Genomic DNA, 21,464 nt, shown 5'->3' on the forward strand with positions numbered 1-21,464 from the left:
TAATTTATGTGACTAGCCTCACTCACCGGATACTGTTTTCATTCTTGCTACTACAGGGCCGCCTTCCAAAATGTTACACCAATTTACCGTCAATTGGTGATATATGGGGGCACTTTGCCCCACATCCTTAGCTACAAATGATATTCTCATGCTTTTTGATCATTGCTAATCTAATGAGTGAAAACAATTTTATTTGCACTTTTTAAATGAGCCATTTTTTCATGTTAGCCTTGGTGATTTGTTTCTGTTCATCGGGTCATTTCCTTCGCCCACTAAATTATCTTCTTGCCAGAGTTTTAGCGTAGTTTAGGACATCAGTCCTTTGTCATGTGTTGCCAATATTTTTCCAAGTTTGTATGTTGTCTTTTAACTTTGTCTTTTTTTTTTTTTTTTTTGCGAGGGGTAGCTTTCTCCCTCTCTCTCGGCTTCTAATTTCTAATTCCAATTCTTTCATTTTCCGGGTTTGTCACTTGGTCTCTGAGCCAGTTTCCTCCTGTGTAAATGGGCTGATGAGGTTGGTGTCGGTTCACGAGCGCATCCAGATCAGAATGCGTCCGGCTAAGCGGAGGGAAAGCGTTGAGCAGCAGAGAGCCGCAATCTGAGAACCCGGGATCGCCAACGCCCCCTACCTCCATCGCTGGCAGACCTGAGACACTGCGGCCCAGCCTCAGCTTCGCGCTCTTACAGCACACGTGAGTGGCCCTGCCGGGTCTAGCGTCCAACCAATGAATGAGCTTCGTAAGGCGTAGGGCCCCGCCTCCCAGCCTCCTGACCAGCAGGCAAGCTCCGTCTTGCTTGGAGTCCCGCCTCTTTCCATTTGAGCAATGGGCGTTCTTCGTTCAGCGCAAGACCCGCCCCCGTCGCACGCCGGAGCTGCGAGCCGTAGGGCTCGTTCCGGGAGGCGGACGCAGCGAAGGCTAGTGTGGTCCGAGCTCCGGAGAAGCAAGGCCAGCCCCGCGGGGCTAAGGCTGTCAGCGAGCAGGCGGCCGGTGCGAAACCTCAGGGCCGTGGGGGGGGGGTGCGGGGTCGACGTCTGGGCCGCTGCAGCAGGGACCAAAGGCGGGGCGGGGCGGGCCCAGGGGCGCCCTAAGCAGGCGGACTGGTACGCCGCCGGCTTCTGAAGGGCGGCTCAACCCCTTGCGGCCCGGGGCTGGTCGGCGGGGCCGCGGGGGCAGGGCGGACTGCACGCCGGGTCCCGCCCTGCTCTGCGGCCCGTGCTCGGCGTTCCGGGCCTCCGGGCCGCGCGCCCGACTAGGGACTGCGGGTCTGGCCTCCAGGTGTGGATCTAACAGCTCCCTGTGGCCTTTCGGAGAGCTCTGACACCTTTGAAAGGCTTTGTATCGCCAGCTCCATCGTAGTCCCGGAAACGCTTTGACATCTGCAAAGTAGCTCTGTGCAAACTGAAGCGCTTGGTAATCGCGGAAGCACGTTGTGGGCTTGGAAACCGAATCGAACGAAGCCTTTGGTAAATCCTGGGATCATTTGGAATTCTCTGAAGCGCTTTGGAATCGCACACATTCGAAGCGCTTTGGCATCTCTGAAGCCTTGAACTGTGATGGGCAGTGGAAAGAAGGGGGAAAGGTCAGTGAGGCCAGACCCTGGCTCTGACAAATTGGCTTGCCCTACCCCAGGGGATCCTGGGATGGCGGGAGTCTGAGGAGCGGCTGCCAGCAGGCCTGGTGGTGGACTCCAGCCCCCTCTTTACCTTGCAGGTGCCCATGGCGTCGGAGCGGCGCAAGGTCAAGTACCACTGGAGCAGCACTTCGGAGCGGAGTTCCCGCAAGCGCAGCTGCCTCCGGGAGCCCAGTGATGTGGCCCCCTCCAGCCGGCCAACTCACAGCTCTGCAGCGCGTTCTGGAGGGGCCAGCAGCCCCAAGCGCCTGAAAGCCCAGAAGGAGGAAGATGTGGCCTGCTCGCCGAGGTTGTCCTGGGGCTCATCCCGCCGCAGAAGTTCCTCTCTTCTTCCTCCTCCCATTCCTCTGGCCCAGGTGTGGGTGGGGCCGCCTCCAAGGGAGGCCTGATTCGGAGCTCACAGGGGTTCCTTTCGTCAGGGGACTCCCCTGGCAAACCCTCTCTAGAAGAAATGGCTTCTCTAGAGGAGGAAACCTGCAGCCTTAAGGTAAGTGGCCTCAACGCCTAGCAAACGTTGAAGCTCTTTCCGCTTGGCTTGATATGTCGGGGGTGGGACTTTTTTTTGTTTGTTTGTTTTTGTTTTTGGTGAAAGGATACCAAAAAAAGATCTTGTCTCTTACGGTCTTGGGGTCTTCCCAGAGGTTGAAGCGCAGACTGCAAGACCAGGGGATGGCCTAAATACCGTGAAGAGATGGTTTGCAAACTTGGCAGCACTTTGGTACTATAAAATTCTTGTGCCTTTCTACCCTTGATCCAATTATGTTGATGTGGGCGGAGCTTCCAGGTATGTAACTATTCCTCAGGTGCCTGTAACCGTCAGTCAGCATGGAGACTCGCTGCGCTAGGAGGTGGATGGTGCGCTCCGGAGACACAGATGTATGTATTTTGGTTGTCAATTTAAGGAATTTTGCCCTTGTACTTTGAAACACAGAACCGAGAAAGAGTTTGGTTCTTCGTGTGGCTTTTAACTGATGTTATGGTTTTCAGAACCTTGGAATTTTGCATGGTGGGGCAGGGTTTGTTTTGGAGGCTAAACATTTGGTTCCCTAGCGGGAACACACAGGAGGATTTCAACATACTTGGGAGCAGAGTGAGGAGTGCCTCACGGAGGAGGTGCATTTCATTTACTCAATTTATGTTAACTTTTTTTTTTTAAGGATTAAATTTTCTCTGTGCATGTGTGTGTGTAAACTTTTTAAAAAGATTAATTTTCTTTGTGTTCGTGCATGTGCGTGTGTGTATGTGTATGCATACAGGTATGTATAACTGGACCGTAAGTTTGGAAAGGTTGTCTCCTGCAGTCTGCAGTTTCCTGGTTAGAGGAGAGGAGTCTTAGCTTATGTTGCGACCCAAGCTGTGTGAGCATCACCCGCCCCTTCAATCAGGTTTTGAATAAATGGTTATCGAGGGCCTGGTTTGTGCCAGGCAGTGTTTCTAGTTGCCTTCAAGGTTTTGGAGGTTGGGGCCTTGAGAGATGAGGGAGAAGTTCTGTACTTTGGGGAACAAAGGAAGGCTGGCTTGGGTGAAATGGGCTTCCCCTAGATAAAGTTGTTATAAAAAAAAAAAAAAATTGAGAGTTCCCATTGCAGTGCAGTGGGATCAGTGGCATCTTTGCAGCGCCCTGACATAGGTTCTTCAGAGGGCACAGTGGTTAAAGAATCCCGTGTTACTGCAGCTGTGTGTAGCTCCCAATGGTGGCTCGGATCTGATCCCATCCCTGGCCTAGGAACTCAATATGCTGTGGGGTGGCCAAAGAAAAAAACCAAAATTGGTCCTAAGGAAAGTGGTTTGTCCTTAACCCGTTGCTCAGTGGTTTCTTCTATGGAACTGAGAAGTGAGGCTGTATTTAGCCATGTATCCTCACTCAAGACTATCTTTGCTGAAGTGTTCTGGGTGTTTTCCACATGGACCTCATAGTCAGAACACTTGTATGGGCTCATGGATGATTTTTTTTAAATGGTGAGCTGAGAATCTTGGTCTCTGACTTAATACCAAATAAGACTAAAATGTGAGTCTGGTTACATGTGAGGCTAATTTTGTCATTAATCCTCCAAACAGTTTCAGTGGATTGGGTACAGCTGTACTATGATCAGGTGCTCAAACTGAACTTCAGTAACACGATCAGGGGGCCTGTGGACTAATCTTGATTTTCTTTCAGATGCTTCATCCCGCCCCTTGGAGTTCTGAGAGTTGAGGGTGTGACCAGTCCAATCCTATCACAGGGCCACCTTTTGCTCATTTTGGCCTGAAGGGCATTGTTTTGCCAAAATCAATTTAATGGTTAACCACGGAGGACAAGTCCATCCCAGAAGTCTTGGGGTTCTGTCCATGCCTCCCTCTTAGACATAAGCACTTGAGGGGTGTGTGCCAACCATTCTCTTGGGGTGGAGCCGAGAGATGGCTTCTAAGGAGCATCACATCTGGTGGGAGGGCTGGAGAAGTCACTTGAAAGCTGTCTCATGGGGTTGGTTCATTGGAGCAAAGAGCCCGGAATGGAGGCTGGGGAGCTAGACGGGGGACAGAACAGGAGAGTGTTAGGAGCCAAGGGAATTTGAATTTTATTTGGAGCCTTTAGGGAGCTGTCTACAGAGGGCAGGCAGATTTGCATTTGGGGAAGATCTCTCATGTTGAGAGAGGGTAGATATTCCCTAGGCTTAAGCCCAGCTGGCCTTCTCAGGCACTGTTAAGAGCTCTCCCTGGAGCGCCTGTGTTAGTTTGAAAACTGGGTACAGTACAATACTCCTCTTGGTGAATTTGCAAGTGCCTCTTAGCTTCTGCTGTTTGCTCCTCTTCCCCCTCTTTTCTGCAGTCATTTGAGAACTTGTTTAATAAGTGCAAAGTCCTGTCAGTGAGCATTGCTGAAGGGCAGGCGCAAAACAGCCTGTTTTCTCCCTAGGTCCTTCCAAGGTCCTGTCACCACTTACCTACCTTCCACCCACCCATCCACATGCTCTTCTGCATTTGTTCTGTAAACTCTGAGGGGTATGCTCTTAGCTTGGTGTGCCCACCCCTCCCTCAGCACAGAGGTGTCTGTGTCAAGTCATGGTTTGTTCACAGGGGAGTGTATTTGTCTTAGTCCATTGGTGCTGCTGTAACAAAATGCCCCAGACTGGGGTAGCTTATAAACACCAGATACTTATTTCTCACAGTTGTAGAGGCTGGAGTCTGAAAATCAGGGTGGCACCTTGCGTCCGGTGGGGGCCCTCTTCTGGGTTGCGGACTTCTTTGTGTCCTCACGTGGCAGAAGGAAGCAAAGAAGCACTCTTGTGGCCTCTTCACTAGGGCCCTAATCCAATCAATAACGGCTCCACTTTCATGACGTAATCAATTCCCAAAGGACCTCCTGATAGCATCACCTTGGGGTCAGCTTTCACCTTAGGAGGAATTTTGTGGAGAACACGTTCAGACTGTAGCTGGACTCAGACTGTAGCTGGACGTTGTAGCTGGACTGGAGTTTTGGAATCCATGGAAATTGTTGTGGTCAGCCTCGTTGTTTGTGCCCTGTACCTCCAGGATCCTTGTTTTCGAGGTTTTTTTCAAATTCTAATGGTAGCTAATGATCTTGATTTACTTCATAGTGAAGGTTAAATGCGTCTATTATGAGCACCTTCACTTACCATATATTTAGTTTTTTAGTGTGTATATCTAAATTTCTAATTAAGTTTAAGGAAGGAGTAGTGGAAGGGAAAATTTGAGGTCCCCTCCTTTTCTCTTTTTTCAGTCCCTCTCACTTTTTTTTTTTTTGTCTTTTCGAGGGCCGCTTCCCGCGGCATATGGAGATTCCCAGGTTAGGGGTCGAATCGGAGCTGTAGTCACTGGCCTACGCCAGAGCCACAGCAACTCGGGATCCGAGCCGCATCTGCAACCTGCACCACAGCTCACGGCAACGCTGGATCCTTAACCCACTGAGCAAGGCCAGGGATCGAACCCGCAACCTCATGGTTCCCAGTCAGATTCGTTAACCACTGAGCCACGGTGGGAACTCCCCTCTCACCTTTTCAACAGCAATGATTCTTGTGTGAGTTTTGGTATAGTTGATTTACAGTGTTGTGTTAATTTCTGTTGTAATTCAGTTATACATACACCCACATCTTTTTTTTTTTTTTTTGCCACACTCACAGCCTATGGCAGTTCCCAGGCCAGGGATGAAATCCAAGCTGCATCCATTCTTGTTCAGATTCTTTTCCCATGTAGGTTATCACAGACTATTGAGTAGAGTTCCCTGTGTTATATAGCAGGTCCCCGTTGGTCATCCATTTCATATACAGTAGTGTGCATATGCCAGTCCCAAATCCCCACTCCATCCCTCCCCTGCAAATTTCCCCTTTGGTAACCATAAGTTTGTTTTTGAAGGCTCTGAGTCTTTTTCTGGGAATCTGAGCTTTTATGATGTGACAGACCTTGTCAGCTATGAGTCTCAATATTTGATCTGTAGACTCACATAATCCTCTTGTGAGGTAGGCGGTGTTATCTTTACACATCAGTTCACAAATACTTAGATTATCAGTGAATGTGTGTTTGAGCACCTGCTGTTTGTAGGCACTGGGAAAATGAGGCCCATAAAGGTTAAATGACTTGACCAAGGCCACACAGCTTGTACAGTGCAGAGCTTTGGTGTAATCTCAGATCAGTCCGACCTCAAAGCCAGTGTTTCGGGAGTTCCTGTTGTGGCTCAGTGGTAACGAATCCAACTAATATATATCCATGAAGTCTTGGGTTCAATTCCTGACCTCACTCAGTGGGTTAAGGATCTGGTGTTGCCATGAGCTGTGGTGTAGGTCACAGACGTGGCTCAGATCTGGTGTGGCTGTGTAGGCTGGCAGCAACAGCTCCGATTAGACCCCTAGCCTGGGAACGTCCATATGCTGTGGATGTGGCCCTGAAAAGCAAAAAAAAAAAAAAAAAAAAAGCCTATGTTCCTTGTGCTGTCACCCCCTTGTGAGCACCTGCTCGTCCTGCCCCAGTGTTAGATGTGAGGGTGGGGAGGTGCAGAGGGCAGGATCCTTTCCTGGAGGTCTATGCAGAATCACACAGCCCAGACACCAGAAAGCATTGTGCGTCTTGACTCTTGAGTGAGGGTTCATGCGTGAGCCCGTTTTGTGCATCTTCGCTCGGCAGACGTCCAGTGCTTGGGGGGAAGGCTGTGCTGGGGCTGGAGGTGCAGAGAATAAGTCATTGGTTGAGAGACTGAAAAATCGTTCGTCATAGTGCAATGTGTGGAGTGGTGTAACAGGGATATTTCAGGTACCAGGGCTCAAAGGAACAAGTGACTGACCACCAGCAAAGTCCTTAACGAAAAAGTGTCCTTTGATTTTTTTCCTGGTGGACAAAAGTGTCATTTCAGGCACACTCAGTGTCCAGAAAAGATCAGGAAATGCTGGTCTGATACTTGGGACACCGCTTGTACCAGGGGCCCTCCTTTCCTCCTTCTCCAGTGTTTTCTTCATCCCCAGGACCCCTGGGTATGTGGAGAAAGGTGCGAGACAACGTGGAAGGGAGGTTGGGGGCCAACGTGGTGGAAGGCTGGGGAGGGCTGCTGGTGTTGGGCTCAGGTGTTTGGAATATATTCTGTAGGCAGATGCAGAGGCTTATAGCAGAGGTACAACACTGAGGGATTTTAGAACTCTTTGTGGCTCGTGGAGGGAAAGGATGGGAGGGAGCAGCCTGGGGCAGCCTAACGGTGCTTAGGGCTGGAACCACATCTCCACTGTCTCATATGCCAAGTGGTTCATCTATGGGAAGTCACCTTTCATAATCTGTTTTTTTTTTTTTCTTCCAGGTTGATTCCAAAGATAGTTCTCGTAACTCCGTGGACTCTGAATTTGCAGCTGAAGCTGAGAGTCAAAATGATACAATGGAGAAATCAAACAAGGTCCAGAAAAGGAAGAGGGATAGACCTCAAGACCAAGGCTCTACGATGATCTACCTGAAGGCCATCCAGGGCATCCTGGGCACGTCGATGCCAAAAAGGAAGGGAGAGGCTGCCGCTCGGTCCAAAGCCAAAGCGGCGGAGCGTCCCAGCCGCCCAGAGGGACCAGCCACGAGTATCACCGTGTCTGCTCCTCAGAAAGAGAAAGAGTCCACCCCAGAGGGCAGAGTGGAAGAGGAGAAGGCTGAGGAGAAGAGCGGCTTCTGCAACAGGAGAGTGGTGATAGACCCTCAGGAGAAGCCCGAGGAGGAGCCCCTAGGTGACCGAAGGATGGTCATTGACAAGCGCTCTCCACCCCTGAAGTTTGTGGATGACTCTGACTCCCATTTGAACAGCCAAAAGGTGAGTCAGCCTCATGCCAGGCATGGGTTGTTAGTTCTGTTAAATGCATTTGGTCTTTTTAGTTTGATCCTAAGTGTTACTCATTTAACACAGTACTTTACTTACCCATGGCTCCGGGAAGCAGCTCAAGTTTTCTTCCAGCATACCTTTCAGAGTTATTAAGAAACCTCAATTCAGTGGAATATTTTATTTTTTTGATTTATAGATTTGATAAGATACGCGTTTGCCTGTGTAACAAACGCCAACATAACAGTGGCTAAAAGAAAATAGTACAGCCTAAGGAGGATGGCTCTTCAGTGTGGGGGACCTGGTGCCTTCTGTCTCAATGCTCTGTGGCCCCTCAGCAGTCTCCGGCTTTTCATCCAAGTTAGCTACTGTGATGGGACTCGGCACCTTACACTGACATTGCAGCCAGAAGGGTCAGAAGAAGAGCAGAGCACATTCCCCCCTTTTAAGAGCTTGGCTTGGAAGTTAGCCACATGGTATCTGCTCATAGCCATTGACAAGAATCTAGAAACCTAGCCAACCCCTGCAAGAGAATCTGGGAAATTAACTTCCATCTGGGGAGCCTTGTACCCAGATAAACTTCTGTTGCTCTAGAGGAAGGAGTGATACTGAATGCTGTTGGAGGGAAATGAGAGATTTGTGTATATGTGTGATTTTTTTTTTTAATTTCTTTACATATAGTTGATTTACAGTGTTCTGTCAATTTCTGCTATACAGCAGAGTGACCCAGTCATACACATACTTAAATAAATATATATATATACTTTTTCCCATATTCTGTCATGTTCCATCACAAATGACTGGATATAGTTCCCGGTGCTTTGCAGCAGGGTCTCATTGCTTATCTACTCTAATAGGCAACTAAGTGATTTTTAACATTGCTTATAGTTTAGAGGAAAAAGCATTCCTATGTCGTACCCATCTCTGCCTTCCCTTCATACTGCTCTTTCTTCTAATATTACCTCTGTATTTTTAAGTAATTTCACTTGGTTTATTTTTTAAAAATTTAGACGTCTGTGGTCTTCCTACCGAGGAAGATGAGAATTTAGTTCTCTACCCTTGGACAGCATCCATGCCCAAAAGTGTATTCTCTGCAGGTCCCTGTGTCATAATGCAGTTTTCAGCTAAATCTATTTAAGACTTATTATCCCCATATTCATATCTGAGTTACTTAGTATACTATGATTACATTTCCTTTCTTATAAAAGTTTATTTTCCTTGGTATTCATCTTGCCTTGTTTTTTTCCATTAGTTTTCTCTGTACCTTTGATTATTTCATCTTCAAACTGCTAGTGCCATACAGTTCTTCTCAATTCTGTCAAAATAAATAAACTGTCCCCCCCCCCATTTTTTTTTGAAGTCTACCTCCTTCAATTGTTTCCTTAGGATTCTTTTTTTCCCCGTCTCTTTTCATTTCTGCTTTCCTTATGAATAATTAAGGTGAGTGTATATAATGATATATATACTTAAAAATTTTTTGACATACTTAATATCTGAGAACACCTGGCTTAAGTTTTTTTTTTTTTTTTTTTTTTTGTCTTTTTGCTATTTCTTGGGCCGCTCCCGCGGCATATGGAGGTTCCCAGGCTAGGGGTCAAATCGGAGCTGTAGCCACCAGCCTACGCCAGAGCCACAGCAACGTAGGATCCGAGCCGAATCTGCAACCTACATCACAGCTCACGGCAACGCCGGATCGTTAACCCACTGAGCAAGGGCAGGGACCGAACCCGAAACCTCATGGTTCCTAGTCGGATTCGTTAACCACTGCGCCACGACGGGAACTCCTAAGTTTTTTGATTATTCTTTTTAAAAACATCCTGTTCGTCTTTTGAGATTACAATACCTTTTCTTGTTTCTCTAAGAATATGAAAAGTTTGTTTTCAAGTTTTCCTTCTGCCACTGCTTGTTCTGAGTTTTCCTTCGGAGTTTTTTCTTAAATATTTTGGTTTCTGTCTTTTGTGGTAGGGCTTTGCTCAGGTGTTTTGGCTGTCTGTTTGTATTTTAAAGATGAAGCTTAAAGAGCTGGTCAGCAGTTCTGTGTGCATGGAGGGGCTTATCAGCTAGTGGTTTCAATGTAGGGTAATAACCTGGGGGCTTCCTGTTGGGTCTGTAGGTCTGTCCTCAGGCTGAGGAATCCTCCTGTCTGCCTAGGACCACACATCTGGCTGCTGGTGCTTTAGGTGTCAGGTTGAGGCAGGCACCCAGGTTCTCACTGTCCAACATGTGATGGTCTCTCACCTGTGTCTGTTGGCCCTGATTATTGCACAGGCTTCTGGTTTTAACTTTTCCAAGCAGGAGCCATAGTCTTTTACTGGGTGGGGGAGGAGCAGAGCCATCTGTTCAGGGTGAGGGCAGGGATCTGGGGCTCTAACTTCACAGATTCTCCAGTTTTCATCTGCACTGTCACCTTCATTTTGAGATGTCTGGTCCTTCCAATTCCTGTAGTGTGATTCAGCATGTTTCTAGGTTTTTCTCACTGCAGGCTTAGGTTTTGGCCATCTGTGATCTGTTTATCCAGTAACCATTCATCTCTCTGCTTTCTAGCATCTAATTTTTATTTAATTTGCTTGCTGTTAATACGCTTTCTCTCTGTAGGTGTATGCCTTTTTAGTTATATTTCCTGTAACTTTCAGAGTTTTTTTTGGCAGGAAGGACAAAAACCCACATAGGCTGTATGTAATTGGAAATCCCAAGAACAGTAGGTTGTCTGTGTTTCCTGTCTAATGTAAATCATTGTTTGGCTGCTTAGAATTCCATTGCATACATGAATTTTCCAAAACTTACATGCCCCAGCTTGAGTTGGTCAGACTGGATGTGTAGATTAGGTAAGCACATGAGTGTTGGGATCAGACCGTTTGGGTTCAGATCTTGGCTCTTGCCACCTGAGCTGCAATAGTGAGACAGTCACTTAACCTCTTTGAACCTTGTTTCTTCCTCTGTATAAAAAAGCATGGTTCTTTAAATATTCTCAGACTAATACAAGGATCAGTGAACTTTGTAAAGGGCTACGTAGTATATATTTTCAGCTTTGGGAGTATATATGGCCTCTGTTGGAACTATTCAACTCTGCTGCAATAGCGTGAAAGCAGCCATAGACACTGTTTAAGCAAACAGGTCTGTATTCCAATGAAACTTTATTTAAACCAGTAGGCAATGCATTGGCTTGAGGGCCACTATTTGTTTTACCCTGATCAATACATGAAAATACTTTGCTCTGTGCCTAGTTTATAGTAGGCTCTCAATAAATGTAGCTTTAAATTTTACCATATGGGCTCGAACTTTAGGCAATCTTGAATTCTTTTTATTCTTTCTCATTTTCCCACAAAGGAAATACAAAAACCTTTTCTTGACCAACTTGACTATCATAAGTTTGTTTATCGGATGTATTTCTAGGTACATATGCCTTTCTTTCAAGTCAATTTTCCCCCACTCTGCCATCCCCTCCTCCAATAATTTCATTAAACTTTTTCACGTGTGTTTCTAATGTGGTCTTTGTTGTCACCGGAGTTACTGTTTGTTTTGGTTCGTTTGTTTTTCAGCCCCGCCTGGGGCATGTGGAAGTTCCCAGGCCAGGGATGGAACCCTCGCTGTAGTAGCTGCAGCCTGCGCCACAGCAGTGGATCCTTAATCGGGGCCGCACCACATCAGAACTTCTGGGAATTGGTATTTTTTTTATAAGCAAATACTGGGATGAGAGAGAAGTTTGTGATGCAGCCAGAGGACATCTCTACCTTCCCATCTGAATTGGAATTTTAACTTTTATTATTTTTATTTAAACTTTTTATTATGGAATATTTAAAACATCTATGAAAATTATCCACATACCCATCACTCATCTGCAGCCAGTATTAACTCACTCCTAGTTTTGTCTGTTTTAGCTCTGTATCCCTCTGTATCCCTCTCCATGAATTATTTGGAAGCAAATCCCAGCTACTGTATTATTTCCTTCATAAATATTTCAGTGTCTACCTCTCAAATTAGATACAGGATCTTTAGGAAAAAAAATAACTACACTCGTGTTCTCTCCCTTCCCTATCCTCCTCACACACATACACACATAATCTTTATTAGCATCAAATTTCTAGTAAGTGATTACTTTTCCCTGTTTCGTGGTTGTTTTAGTTTGAAACAGGATTGAAGAGTCATGTAGGTCTCTTTGCTTCTGTAGAGTCCTCTTCCCCTCCCAACCCCATGTTGTTATTTGTTGTAAAAAAAAAAAAAAAGTGTCACTTGACTTGTAGAATTTCCTACAGCTGCGATTTCACTGATGAGCTGTAGCCTGTTTAAAAATCTGTATTATTCGGAGTTTCCATTGTGGCTTAGTGGGTTAAGAACCCAACATAGTGTCCATGACGATGCGGGCTTGACCCTTGGCCTTGTTCAGTGGATTAAGGATCTGGCATTGCTGTAAGCTGCAGCGTAGATCACAGATACGGCTTGAATCTGGTGTTGCCATGGCTGTGGTATAGGCCTCAGCTGCAGCTCCAGTTGACCCCTAACCTGGGAACTTCCGTATCTGCAGGTACAGCAGTAAAAAGAAGAAAAAATAAATACTGTATTATTCTGTCTCTGGAAATTTTATCACTAATTGCAAATAGCTGTTTCCATTGCATTCACGCAGTTTGTGTTCATTTTTTTGGAGGTATATTTTTGGGAGTGCCACAGTTTAATCATGTCTAATTATTTTTTTAGGAAATGTATTTCCATTGTTTAAAAATAAAAATGTGGAGTTCTTTTGTGGTGCAGTGGAAATGATTCTGACTAGGAACTATGAGGTTGCAGGTTCAATCCCTGGCCTTGCTTAGTGGGTTAAGGATCCCGTGTTGCTGTGAGCTGTGGTGTAGATCGCACACGTGGCTCGGATCTGGCATTGCTGTGGCTGTGGTGTAGGCTGGCAGCTGCAGCTCTGATTCAGCCCCTAGCCTGGGAGCTTCCATATGCCACGGGTGTGGCCCAAAAAAGCAAAAAAAAAAAAAAAAAAAAAATTACCTGGAGAATAAGTATATCTTACTTGGCCTCACTCTGAACCTTTTGAATCACAGTGTCTCTTTGTCGTAGGCCTTAAAAAGCCCCCCATTGGTTCCATTGTACAAGTTCAGGATCATTGTACCATGTAGTCTACAAATAAATTCAAATATAGTATTTATGAGCGGTTACTCTATTGCCAAACAGTGTTCTAGGTGTTCAGGAGACATCAGTGAAGAAAATAAAAATTCTTGACTTTGTGGACCAGGTGTTCTAGCAAGGCTAAATTGATTTAATGCAATATGGTTGTTCAGTTACAATTGCTATCAAGTGGTGTAAAATAACCATTTTATTTTGCTCTCAGTTCTGTGAGTCAGGACTTTCAGAAAAGTCTAGATTGGGCAGGTCTTGCTTGCGGGGGGGCGGGGGGGGCGGTGGTGAGGGGGGGTCTCTCCTGTGGATCCATTCAGATAGTGGGAAGGCTGCGGTCTGAAAGCCTGGCAAGGCTGGCCGTCCACGATGCTCACTCAAAAGTGAACACATTAGGCAATTGATGCTGGCGTGTAGCATCATGGGTGCTCTGACATCATGTGGTGGTCGACCTCCCCGTAGGAGCAAGCGGAGAGAACCAGGGGAACTGCAAGGCCTCTCTGACCTGGCCCTGGAAGCTGCAGTGTTCCTTCTGGTTCTGTCGTTTACAAGTGGGCTCAGGTTCAAGGGGAGGGGTCACAAACTCCAACTTTAAATGGAGTGTTAAGTAATGTCAGAGAACTTGGGGACACATCTTAAAACCATTACAGCTGTTTGGTTGTGCATTGAACTTGTGAGACCTGTTGTTAGAGATGAGATGCTAGGCACTACTTTCCTCTCAGAGCCCCAACGCACAGTGTGTTTGAGAGAGCAGTTTTTCCCAAGACGGGCCATTCGGAAAGGGAAAGCATGCTTGGCATTCCTTTTAGGGATGGCGTCCTGAGACCATGGTCACAGTTTATTCCCTGAAGCCCAAAGGACTTTCCTAGCTGTAATCTGCCTCACTTTCTGTGAATACCCAGGAAATGAGGTGACACAGTTTCTCCAAAGTGCTCATGGCAAAGCCATTACCACAGCCAGAAAAACAGCCAGGGGCTTCTGTTGTGTAGATGGCAGAGTAGGGGTGGCTGTCCTCCCACAGGAAGAAGGCTGACCTTCTCTTTTCTTGTCTGCAGCCTAAAGAAAGAGAGGTGGTAATAGAGCGTTCCTCTTCCGGAAGTGACTGGTCTGATGTGGATGAGATTTCCACGGTCAGATTCTCTCAGGAGGAGCCCGTGTCTCTGCACCTCTCCGCAGCTCCAGAGCCTTCTGCCTTCCCCACCGACTACGTCATGTACCCAGCTCACTTGTACAGTAGTCCCTGGTGTGACTACGCCAGCTACTGGACCAGCAGTCCCAAGACCCCCAGCTACCCCTCTGTGGGCGGTGGCGGTGGCAGTGGTGGCAGCAGTGACACGGCGCAGGCGGGGAGGAGGGGCGGGGGCTCTTCCCCCCGCTCTACGGTGAGCCCCCCGAACACCTCCAGGGGGCCAGAGGCCGCCGAGGAAGGCAGATCCCGGAAATCTCGCTCACTGCGTTTCTCCAGAAGCTCGGAAGACGTGAAGGAGAAAAGAACATTCCAGGAGGATGCTCCCCCACGTCCGTGTGGAGGACATGCATCTAGCTCCCTGCCCAGGAGCCGTCGGGAGCCCAGGCTAGAGGGTTTCATTGACACCCATTGTCACTTGGACATGCTTTATTCCAAGTTGGCCTTCAAAGGGACCTTCACAAAGTTTCGGAAGATTTATAGCAGCTCCTTCCCTAAGGAGTTTCAGGGCTGCATCTCTGACTTCTGTGATCCTCGGACACTGACAGATTGCCTCTGGGAGGATCTGTTGAAAGAGGATCTGGTGTGGGGAGCCTTCGGCTGTCACCCCCACTTCGCACGTTACTACAACGAGAGTCAAGAAAGAAAGCTTCTGCAAGCCTTAAGGCACCCCAAGGCTGTGGCATTTGGGGAGATGGGCTTGGATTACTCTCACAAGTGCACCACGTCCGTCCCAGAGCAGCACAAGGTAATGTCTTCCTTAGTTTGCCTGGAGTTGCAGTTCTTTTAGTTGTTTATCTACTTTTTGAACCAAAGAATTTGGAATCTGAAAGTTTGATCGCTCTTATCTGCACCATCTAGATGTCCTTGGTCAGAGGCCTCACACTTTGCTTACTTTTCAGCTCAGCTATATAATCTTTTTACATAGCTGTAATAGTTGAATTTCTCAAGGGATCATTTTTTAGAAGCAAGAATTAAATGTTGGAATTAGAGTCTCCTGCTTCTGGAGGGATTCAGGGAGGGCAGGTATGCTAAGGAGGGTTCCAGCCAGCTGTAGATGCTAGGACCAGCCTATCTTCAAAGTCTCTGGCAAGCATTCGGTACTGTTTGTTCCTAGGGTCACTTTCCTTTAGTTGCAAACACAGGTTAAATGTGAGTTATATCAGAATTGGTATCGGTCCAGTGCCACTATTTTGCAAAGAGGTAGTGCAGATGCAGGACTTGAAAATGTCCTTCTTGGATTCCATTGTGGCTCAGCAGAAACAAATCCGGCTAGGAACCATGAGGTTGTGGGTTGGATCCCTGGCCTCGCTTAGTGGGTTAGGGATCCAGCGTTGCCATGAGCTGTGATATAGGTTGCAGGTGTGGCAGATCCAGCGTTGCTGTTGGTGTGGCATCTGCTGGCAGCTACAGCTCTGATTCGACCCCTAGCCTAGGAACCTCCATATGCTGCGGGTGTGGCCCTAAAAAGCAAAAAAAAAAAAAAAAAAAAAGAAAATGTCATTCTCAAGTGAATATCACCTGACTCAGATTATCAAAAGCATCTTCTTACTTGATATTAAAGATTCAAATATGAATTATATTCCAACATTGAAGAAACTATTCTTAGAAACTTTAAGATCAGGTAATTTGCTTATAATTAATTCATGTTTTTGTTCTTTTTTTCTAAACCTGAACTTGTTAGAGGAAAGAGTAAGTTCTAACTCTACTTTTTTCATTAAAATTATTAGCAACGTGTATTTTAACTGCTGAAGATGTTTTTAAGTGGCTAGAGTTTTTAAAAAATGTAGTATATCTATAGTTATTCACCTAGAAGGCAATCTGATTTTGGTTAAAAAACAAAGCAAGTTGTGGGAGTTCCCATTGTGGCTCAGTGGTAACAAACCTAACTAGTATCCATGAGGACGCAGGTTCAATCCCTGGGCTCACTTAGTGGGTTAAGGATCCAGCTTTTTGCCATTAGCTGTGGTGCAGGTTGTAGATGAGGCTTAAATCTGATGTGGCTGTGGCGTAGGCCGGCAGCTACAGCTGCTATTCACCCCCTAGCCTGGGAACCTCCATATGCTGCAGGTGGGGCCCTAAGAAGACAAAAAAAAAAAATACAAAGCAAGTTGCAGAAAATACATTAGTATTTATTCCTTCCATAAATATCTGTGGCACCTTAAATATGTATGTATAATATATATATACACACACATTCATACATATATGTGTGTAATATATGTGTGTGTGTATACATATGGACCTTTATACACACATATATATACATATTATATACACATATGTATATATGTGTATATAGCAGCTTTTTGCATGGGAAGATGTATATAGGCCTTCCCATGGGAAGTACGAGTAGAGGTTGGGGCTGTGAAGGCTGGCCGTGGAGCTTGCATCAATGCTCCTGAGTCCTGCCTGCCCATGTAACCTCACATAAGCACACCTAGTGCTTACTCTATGGGCAGTCTGGGTTTAGATTTGAGTCTTGGTGCTGCAGCTTACCAGCTGCAAGTTACCTGACCTCATTTGGAGCCTCGGTTTCTTTGATCATGTGATGGGCTAATGGTAGTTCCTATCTTAGAGTGCTTGTGAGGATTACAGGTTAGAATACACCTGAATAATAACACTACCTAGTAAGCGCTCAGTGTTATATATTATTATATAGTTTAAAAATAAAGAATTGAGGGCAGAAGGGGTTGCCCAGTGGACTGGCCATTCTGGGAAACTGACATGGGAAGTGGTCTAACCCACAGGCATTGTCGCTGTCTTCTGCCAGGTATTTGAGCGGCAGCTGCAGCTGGCTGTGGCTCTAAGGAAGCCCTTGGTGATCCACTGCCGAGATGCTGATGAAGATCTGCTGAAAATCATGAGAAAATTTGTGCCTCCAGACTACAAGATTCACAGGTGAGAGGACTAGAACTTCAGTGGGCAAAGGAAGAACCCAGGGAGGAGAGCACTGATCCTGTTACAGCTTTGCATAGAGTCTTGTCTGAAGATTAACTCTCAGGTTGACTCACGAAATTTTGGGGAGTTCCTGTCGTGACGCAGTGGCAACGAATCCGACTAGAAACCATGAGGCTGCGAGTTTGATCCATGACCTTGCTCAGTGGGTTAAGGGTCTGCTGTTGCTGTGAGCTGTGGTGTAGGTTGCAGATGCGGCTCGGATCCCTTGTTGCTGTGGCTCTGGCGTAGGTCACAGACGAGGCTTGGATTGGGCATGGCTGTGGCTGTGGTGTAGGCTGACAGCTGTAGCTCCGATTCGACCCCTAGCCTGGGAACCTCCATATGCCGAGAGTGTGGCCCTAAAAAGCAAAAAAAAAAAAAAAAAAAGAAAAGAAAAAGGCAATTTCAGGTATTTGACCAGTTTTTACTTAGCAAATGGCAGCTTGACATGGTTTGAGCTAAGACCCTAGATCGCTGTGACCCCCATCCCTGCCAGCAGGTTATATTGGAGGCTCAGCCCTCAGAAAGGAGAGCTGCTGATCTTGGGAGAGGCTGCTGTGGGGCCAGTGACTGAGCACACAGAGACCTTTGCAGGGCACCTGAAAAGAAATTTTCATTCCTTGGAGTTCCCATCGTGGTCAGCGGTAACTAACCCAGCTAGTATCCATGAGGATATGGGTTCGATCCCTGGCCTCACTCAGTGGGTTAAGGATCTGGTGTTGCTGTGGCTGTGCTGTAGGCTGGTGGCTACAGCTCTGATTTGACCCCTGTCCTGGGAACCTCCATATAGCGCAGGTGTAGCCCTAAAAAAGACAACAACAATGACAAAAGAAGGAAATTTACCCACAGGCCTACTCCCCAGTATTTTTGTTTTTTGTTTCCTTCCGGTTTATTTGATCATGTGGACATAATTTTTACCTATTGTGGTTGTGTTTCAGAGGGGCAACAGTTTGTGGTTTTTTTTTTTTTTTTTTTGCTTTATAGGGCCGCACTCGTGGCATATGGAGATTCCCAGGCTAGGGGTCCAATTGGAGCTGTAGTTGCCAGCCTACACCAGAGCCACAGCAATGCAGGATCCGAGCTGTGTCTGTGACCTACACCACAGCTCATGGCAACGCCGGATCCTTAATCCACTGAGCAAGGCCAGGGATCGAACCCATAACCTCATGGTTCCTAGTTGGATTTGCTAACCACTGAGCCATGATGGGAACTCTGGGGCAAGAGTTTTTGATTCTGCTTCTGCCTATGTTTAATGTGAGTCCTTCCCTTGGATGTAATGTTTGCATTTCTGAGAATTTATCCACAGAAAATTATATCAAAGAGGTAGAGGGGTTTATGAGCGAGCCCTGATCTGGAATTCTCCTTCTTGCAGGCATTGCTTCACTGGCAGCTACCCGGTCATTGAGCCCCTGTTGAAGTATTTTCCCAACATGTCCGTGGGCTTCACAGCAGTCCTGACCTACTCCTCTGCCTGGGAGGCCCGGGAAGCTCTGAAGCAGATCCCGCTGGAGAGGATCATCGTGGAAACGGATGCTCCTTACTTCCTGCCTCGACAGGTGAGGGTGACTTCAAGCTGAGTTGAGGCATGAGGAGAGGAGGGTGGGAGGGGGGCGGTCACCCATGCAAGATTGGCAGGATTGGAGCCACAGCAACTTTTCAGGTCCCACCCTTGGCTGTGTAGATGTCTCCTCTCTGTTGCTTTGCAGAACCAAAGTCTAGGGGGCTGAGAAGCTGAAGGGTAACCACTCTCTTCCAGGCAGTGCAAAGCCCCACCCTGTAGAGGGTGGTCCAAGGAAGCGTGGGACCCTGCTCACCCAGAGCCCCCATGACTGGGACTCTCCCTGCACCTGCAGGTAAAGGGGTCTCGACACAGCTCCAGCGAGGCCCTGCTGGGGAAGGGCCGGGGAGGGCGTCGTGCGTGATGGCTGTGCACGGAAGGCACAGCGATGTTCTGAATGCTTGGTGTCTTCCAGGTTCCCAAGAGCCTTTGCCAGTATGCCCACCCGGGCCTGGCCTTGCACACAGTTCGAGAGATTGCCAGGGTCAAAGACCTGCCGCTCGCCAGCACCTTGGTCACCCTGCGTGAGAACACCTGTCGCCTCTACAGTCTTTGAACAGAGAGCGTGCCATCAGGAGTCTCCCAGAAAAGGTGATAAAAATCATAATATGTTGTTTTAAAAAATCAGGGCACAGGTGACTTTTGCTATGTTTTCTTAATGTGGAGCATGTAGACGTAGGGTGAGCATTACACCTGGTCTGTCCCGAGTGAACTCATGTTTAACCTTTGTCTTTTTCTCTTCCTTTCCATCCAGGACAACCAGTGGCCTGATAGGACAAAGGCCATGGGAACTCTGCTGGTGCCACTTGAGGATGTTGGGGAGCCCATTGGGATGGAGGAGGCCTGGACAGAGTGTTGCCTGAGACAGCGTTGGAGGCTTCTGCTCTCAGCGGTGGGCGGTGGGTGGGTGGTGTGGGCGAGGGGTTGGGGGCCAGTATCCTGGCCCTGGGGCTTGGGGCGGCCAGTGAAGAAGAGAGAGGCTGATGTAAGGGCACAACGAGCTTGCCAACCCAGTCCTCTGCAGCTTGTGGTCTTAAGCAGTCTGTGAATAAAGTCACACTCCTCTTCAGCTAAAGCGCATGTGAGCGTGTAACTTGGTTCCTGGTTCTGCACTCTGAAAACGACCTCCCAAGTGGGAAAGCTCTGGGGACGTTTGCAGGAGACCTACCTGTCTCAGAGGCTTTTGCTCCCGCAGCTGGCAAGAGCCGCTGGCCCTTCCCCGCATCCCTCCTCCATCTGGCTCTCACTGCTGCCGTGTCGGCTCTGCGTCTGCAGAGGCAGAAGGACCTCGGCTGCCGGTCTCACTGGTTCTACTGACGTCGATGTGGAGGGGGCCAAGGGGCGCTCGTTGTCCAGGGCAAGGCCTGGCCAGGGGAGATTGGACAGACTGGGGGACTTGAGGAAGTCCTTCTTGAGGAAGAAGACCCCAGGGAAGGTGTTCCCAGTTACAGATGCCCCCAGGGCTGCAGTTCAGTTGCGTTAAACTGATGAGGGTCAAGTTTGTAGCAGAAGCCATCTGCTATCGGGGTCCCAGCTGCCCTTTGCTCCACTGTGCCCCCTTCTCCTGGAACCCTGGACCAAAAATACTCTGGTTTCATCTCATGTAACAGCCCCTTGTGTGCCCCACCCAGGTGGGGAGGTAAACTGCCTCCAAACCCCTGCCGGTGCCGCCTCGCCCTGTCGCTCTGTGCAGAACAAGCGTCTCCCATCCCTCTCTGAGGTTCTCCCTTGCCTTTGCCTCCACGATGCCCTGTCTCCCTGGTGGCAGTGAGAGCCCCTCCTTGGACTTTGGAGCAGCCAGTTCATCTCAAGTTCTGAGCTGTGCTCTGCTCCTTGCTGGTGCCTTGTGAAGGTCTATTCATTACAGGCCCTGGAAGGTTACAATGGTCAAGGCTTAAGTGTGAGGACCCTCTGCACTTTGGACAAAAGGATCCTTTATTCCAATCTTCCTCAGGGAGACAGGCCACCCTTAGTCCCTTGTCTGTTTTTTGGAGGCCAGTGGCTTAAATCATAAAATCCATCACTTAGGCTGGATTCCTTTAGGTGAATTTGGAAGATATTTTTGAGCCTTGGAAGCTGCAAGGAAATGGACTTGGCAGTTCCTGTCTGGTATTTCCCTCTTGCCCTGGTACCCGAGTTGCTGGCCTGAGAAGTGGGATTGCTCTCGACCATTCGTGGATCAGCTGTGCAGCATCTGTGCCTCAGATTTGGGGAGTCCAGGGCCTTGTTCTCCTGCCTGGAAGATTTGGAGGACTAGGTATTTCAGAGTGCTTTACTGTCACCCAGATGAACTGCAGGCTCTCCATCTCCTGCACAGCAAGGCCTGTATGTCACAACTGCCTACACAAGAAACCAACCTGGTCCAAGGATTAAGAGCGGTTAACTCAGTGGACGTCTCTGAGCCATTGCAGTCTCCCTGCCAAGGTAAAGCACAAGGTGCTACATACTTTTATCTCTAGGATTTAGGATTATCATTTCTGTTACACAGTGAAACATGACCTGTGTGGGCGTGAAAGCTGGTTGGCATTGTTTTTAATTTAGTTTCTGAATGGCTGACTTGATTGTGCTGTGTTGGCAGAATGCCTCTGTACCTCTGCCCCCTCGCCCCCTTTGGCGAAAATAAAGTGACGGATCTTCAGCCAGCTCCCATCGTCTCCACGTTTGTCTGTATTCCTCAGAGTGATAACAATGGTTTAGTTGTGGTGGGGTAGGGGTTGGGGTTTTTTTTTTTTTTTTTTTTTTTTTTTTTTGGCCTC

General features: G+C 47.7%; 1 protein-coding gene across 1 annotated transcript; it reads left to right on the top strand.

Moving 5' to 3' along the window:
- On the top strand, nucleotides 846-21,352 carry TATDN2 (TatD DNase domain containing 2). Its single transcript, XM_003132363.6, is given in 9 exon segments — nucleotides 846-1,581; nucleotides 1,713-1,953; nucleotides 1,956-2,119; nucleotides 7,412-7,903; nucleotides 14,080-14,958; nucleotides 16,984-17,111; nucleotides 18,523-18,706; nucleotides 19,124-19,299; nucleotides 19,463-21,352. Coding segments are annotated over 7 exon segments (2,223 nt in total). The 5' UTR covers nucleotides 846-1,581; nucleotides 1,713-1,718; the 3' UTR covers nucleotides 19,265-19,299; nucleotides 19,463-21,352.

This window comes from Sus scrofa, chromosome 13 (genome assembly GCF_000003025.6).
Source record: "Sus scrofa isolate TJ Tabasco breed Duroc chromosome 13, Sscrofa11.1, whole genome shotgun sequence".
Classification (NCBI taxonomy): Eukaryota; Metazoa; Chordata; class Mammalia; order Artiodactyla; family Suidae; genus Sus; species Sus scrofa.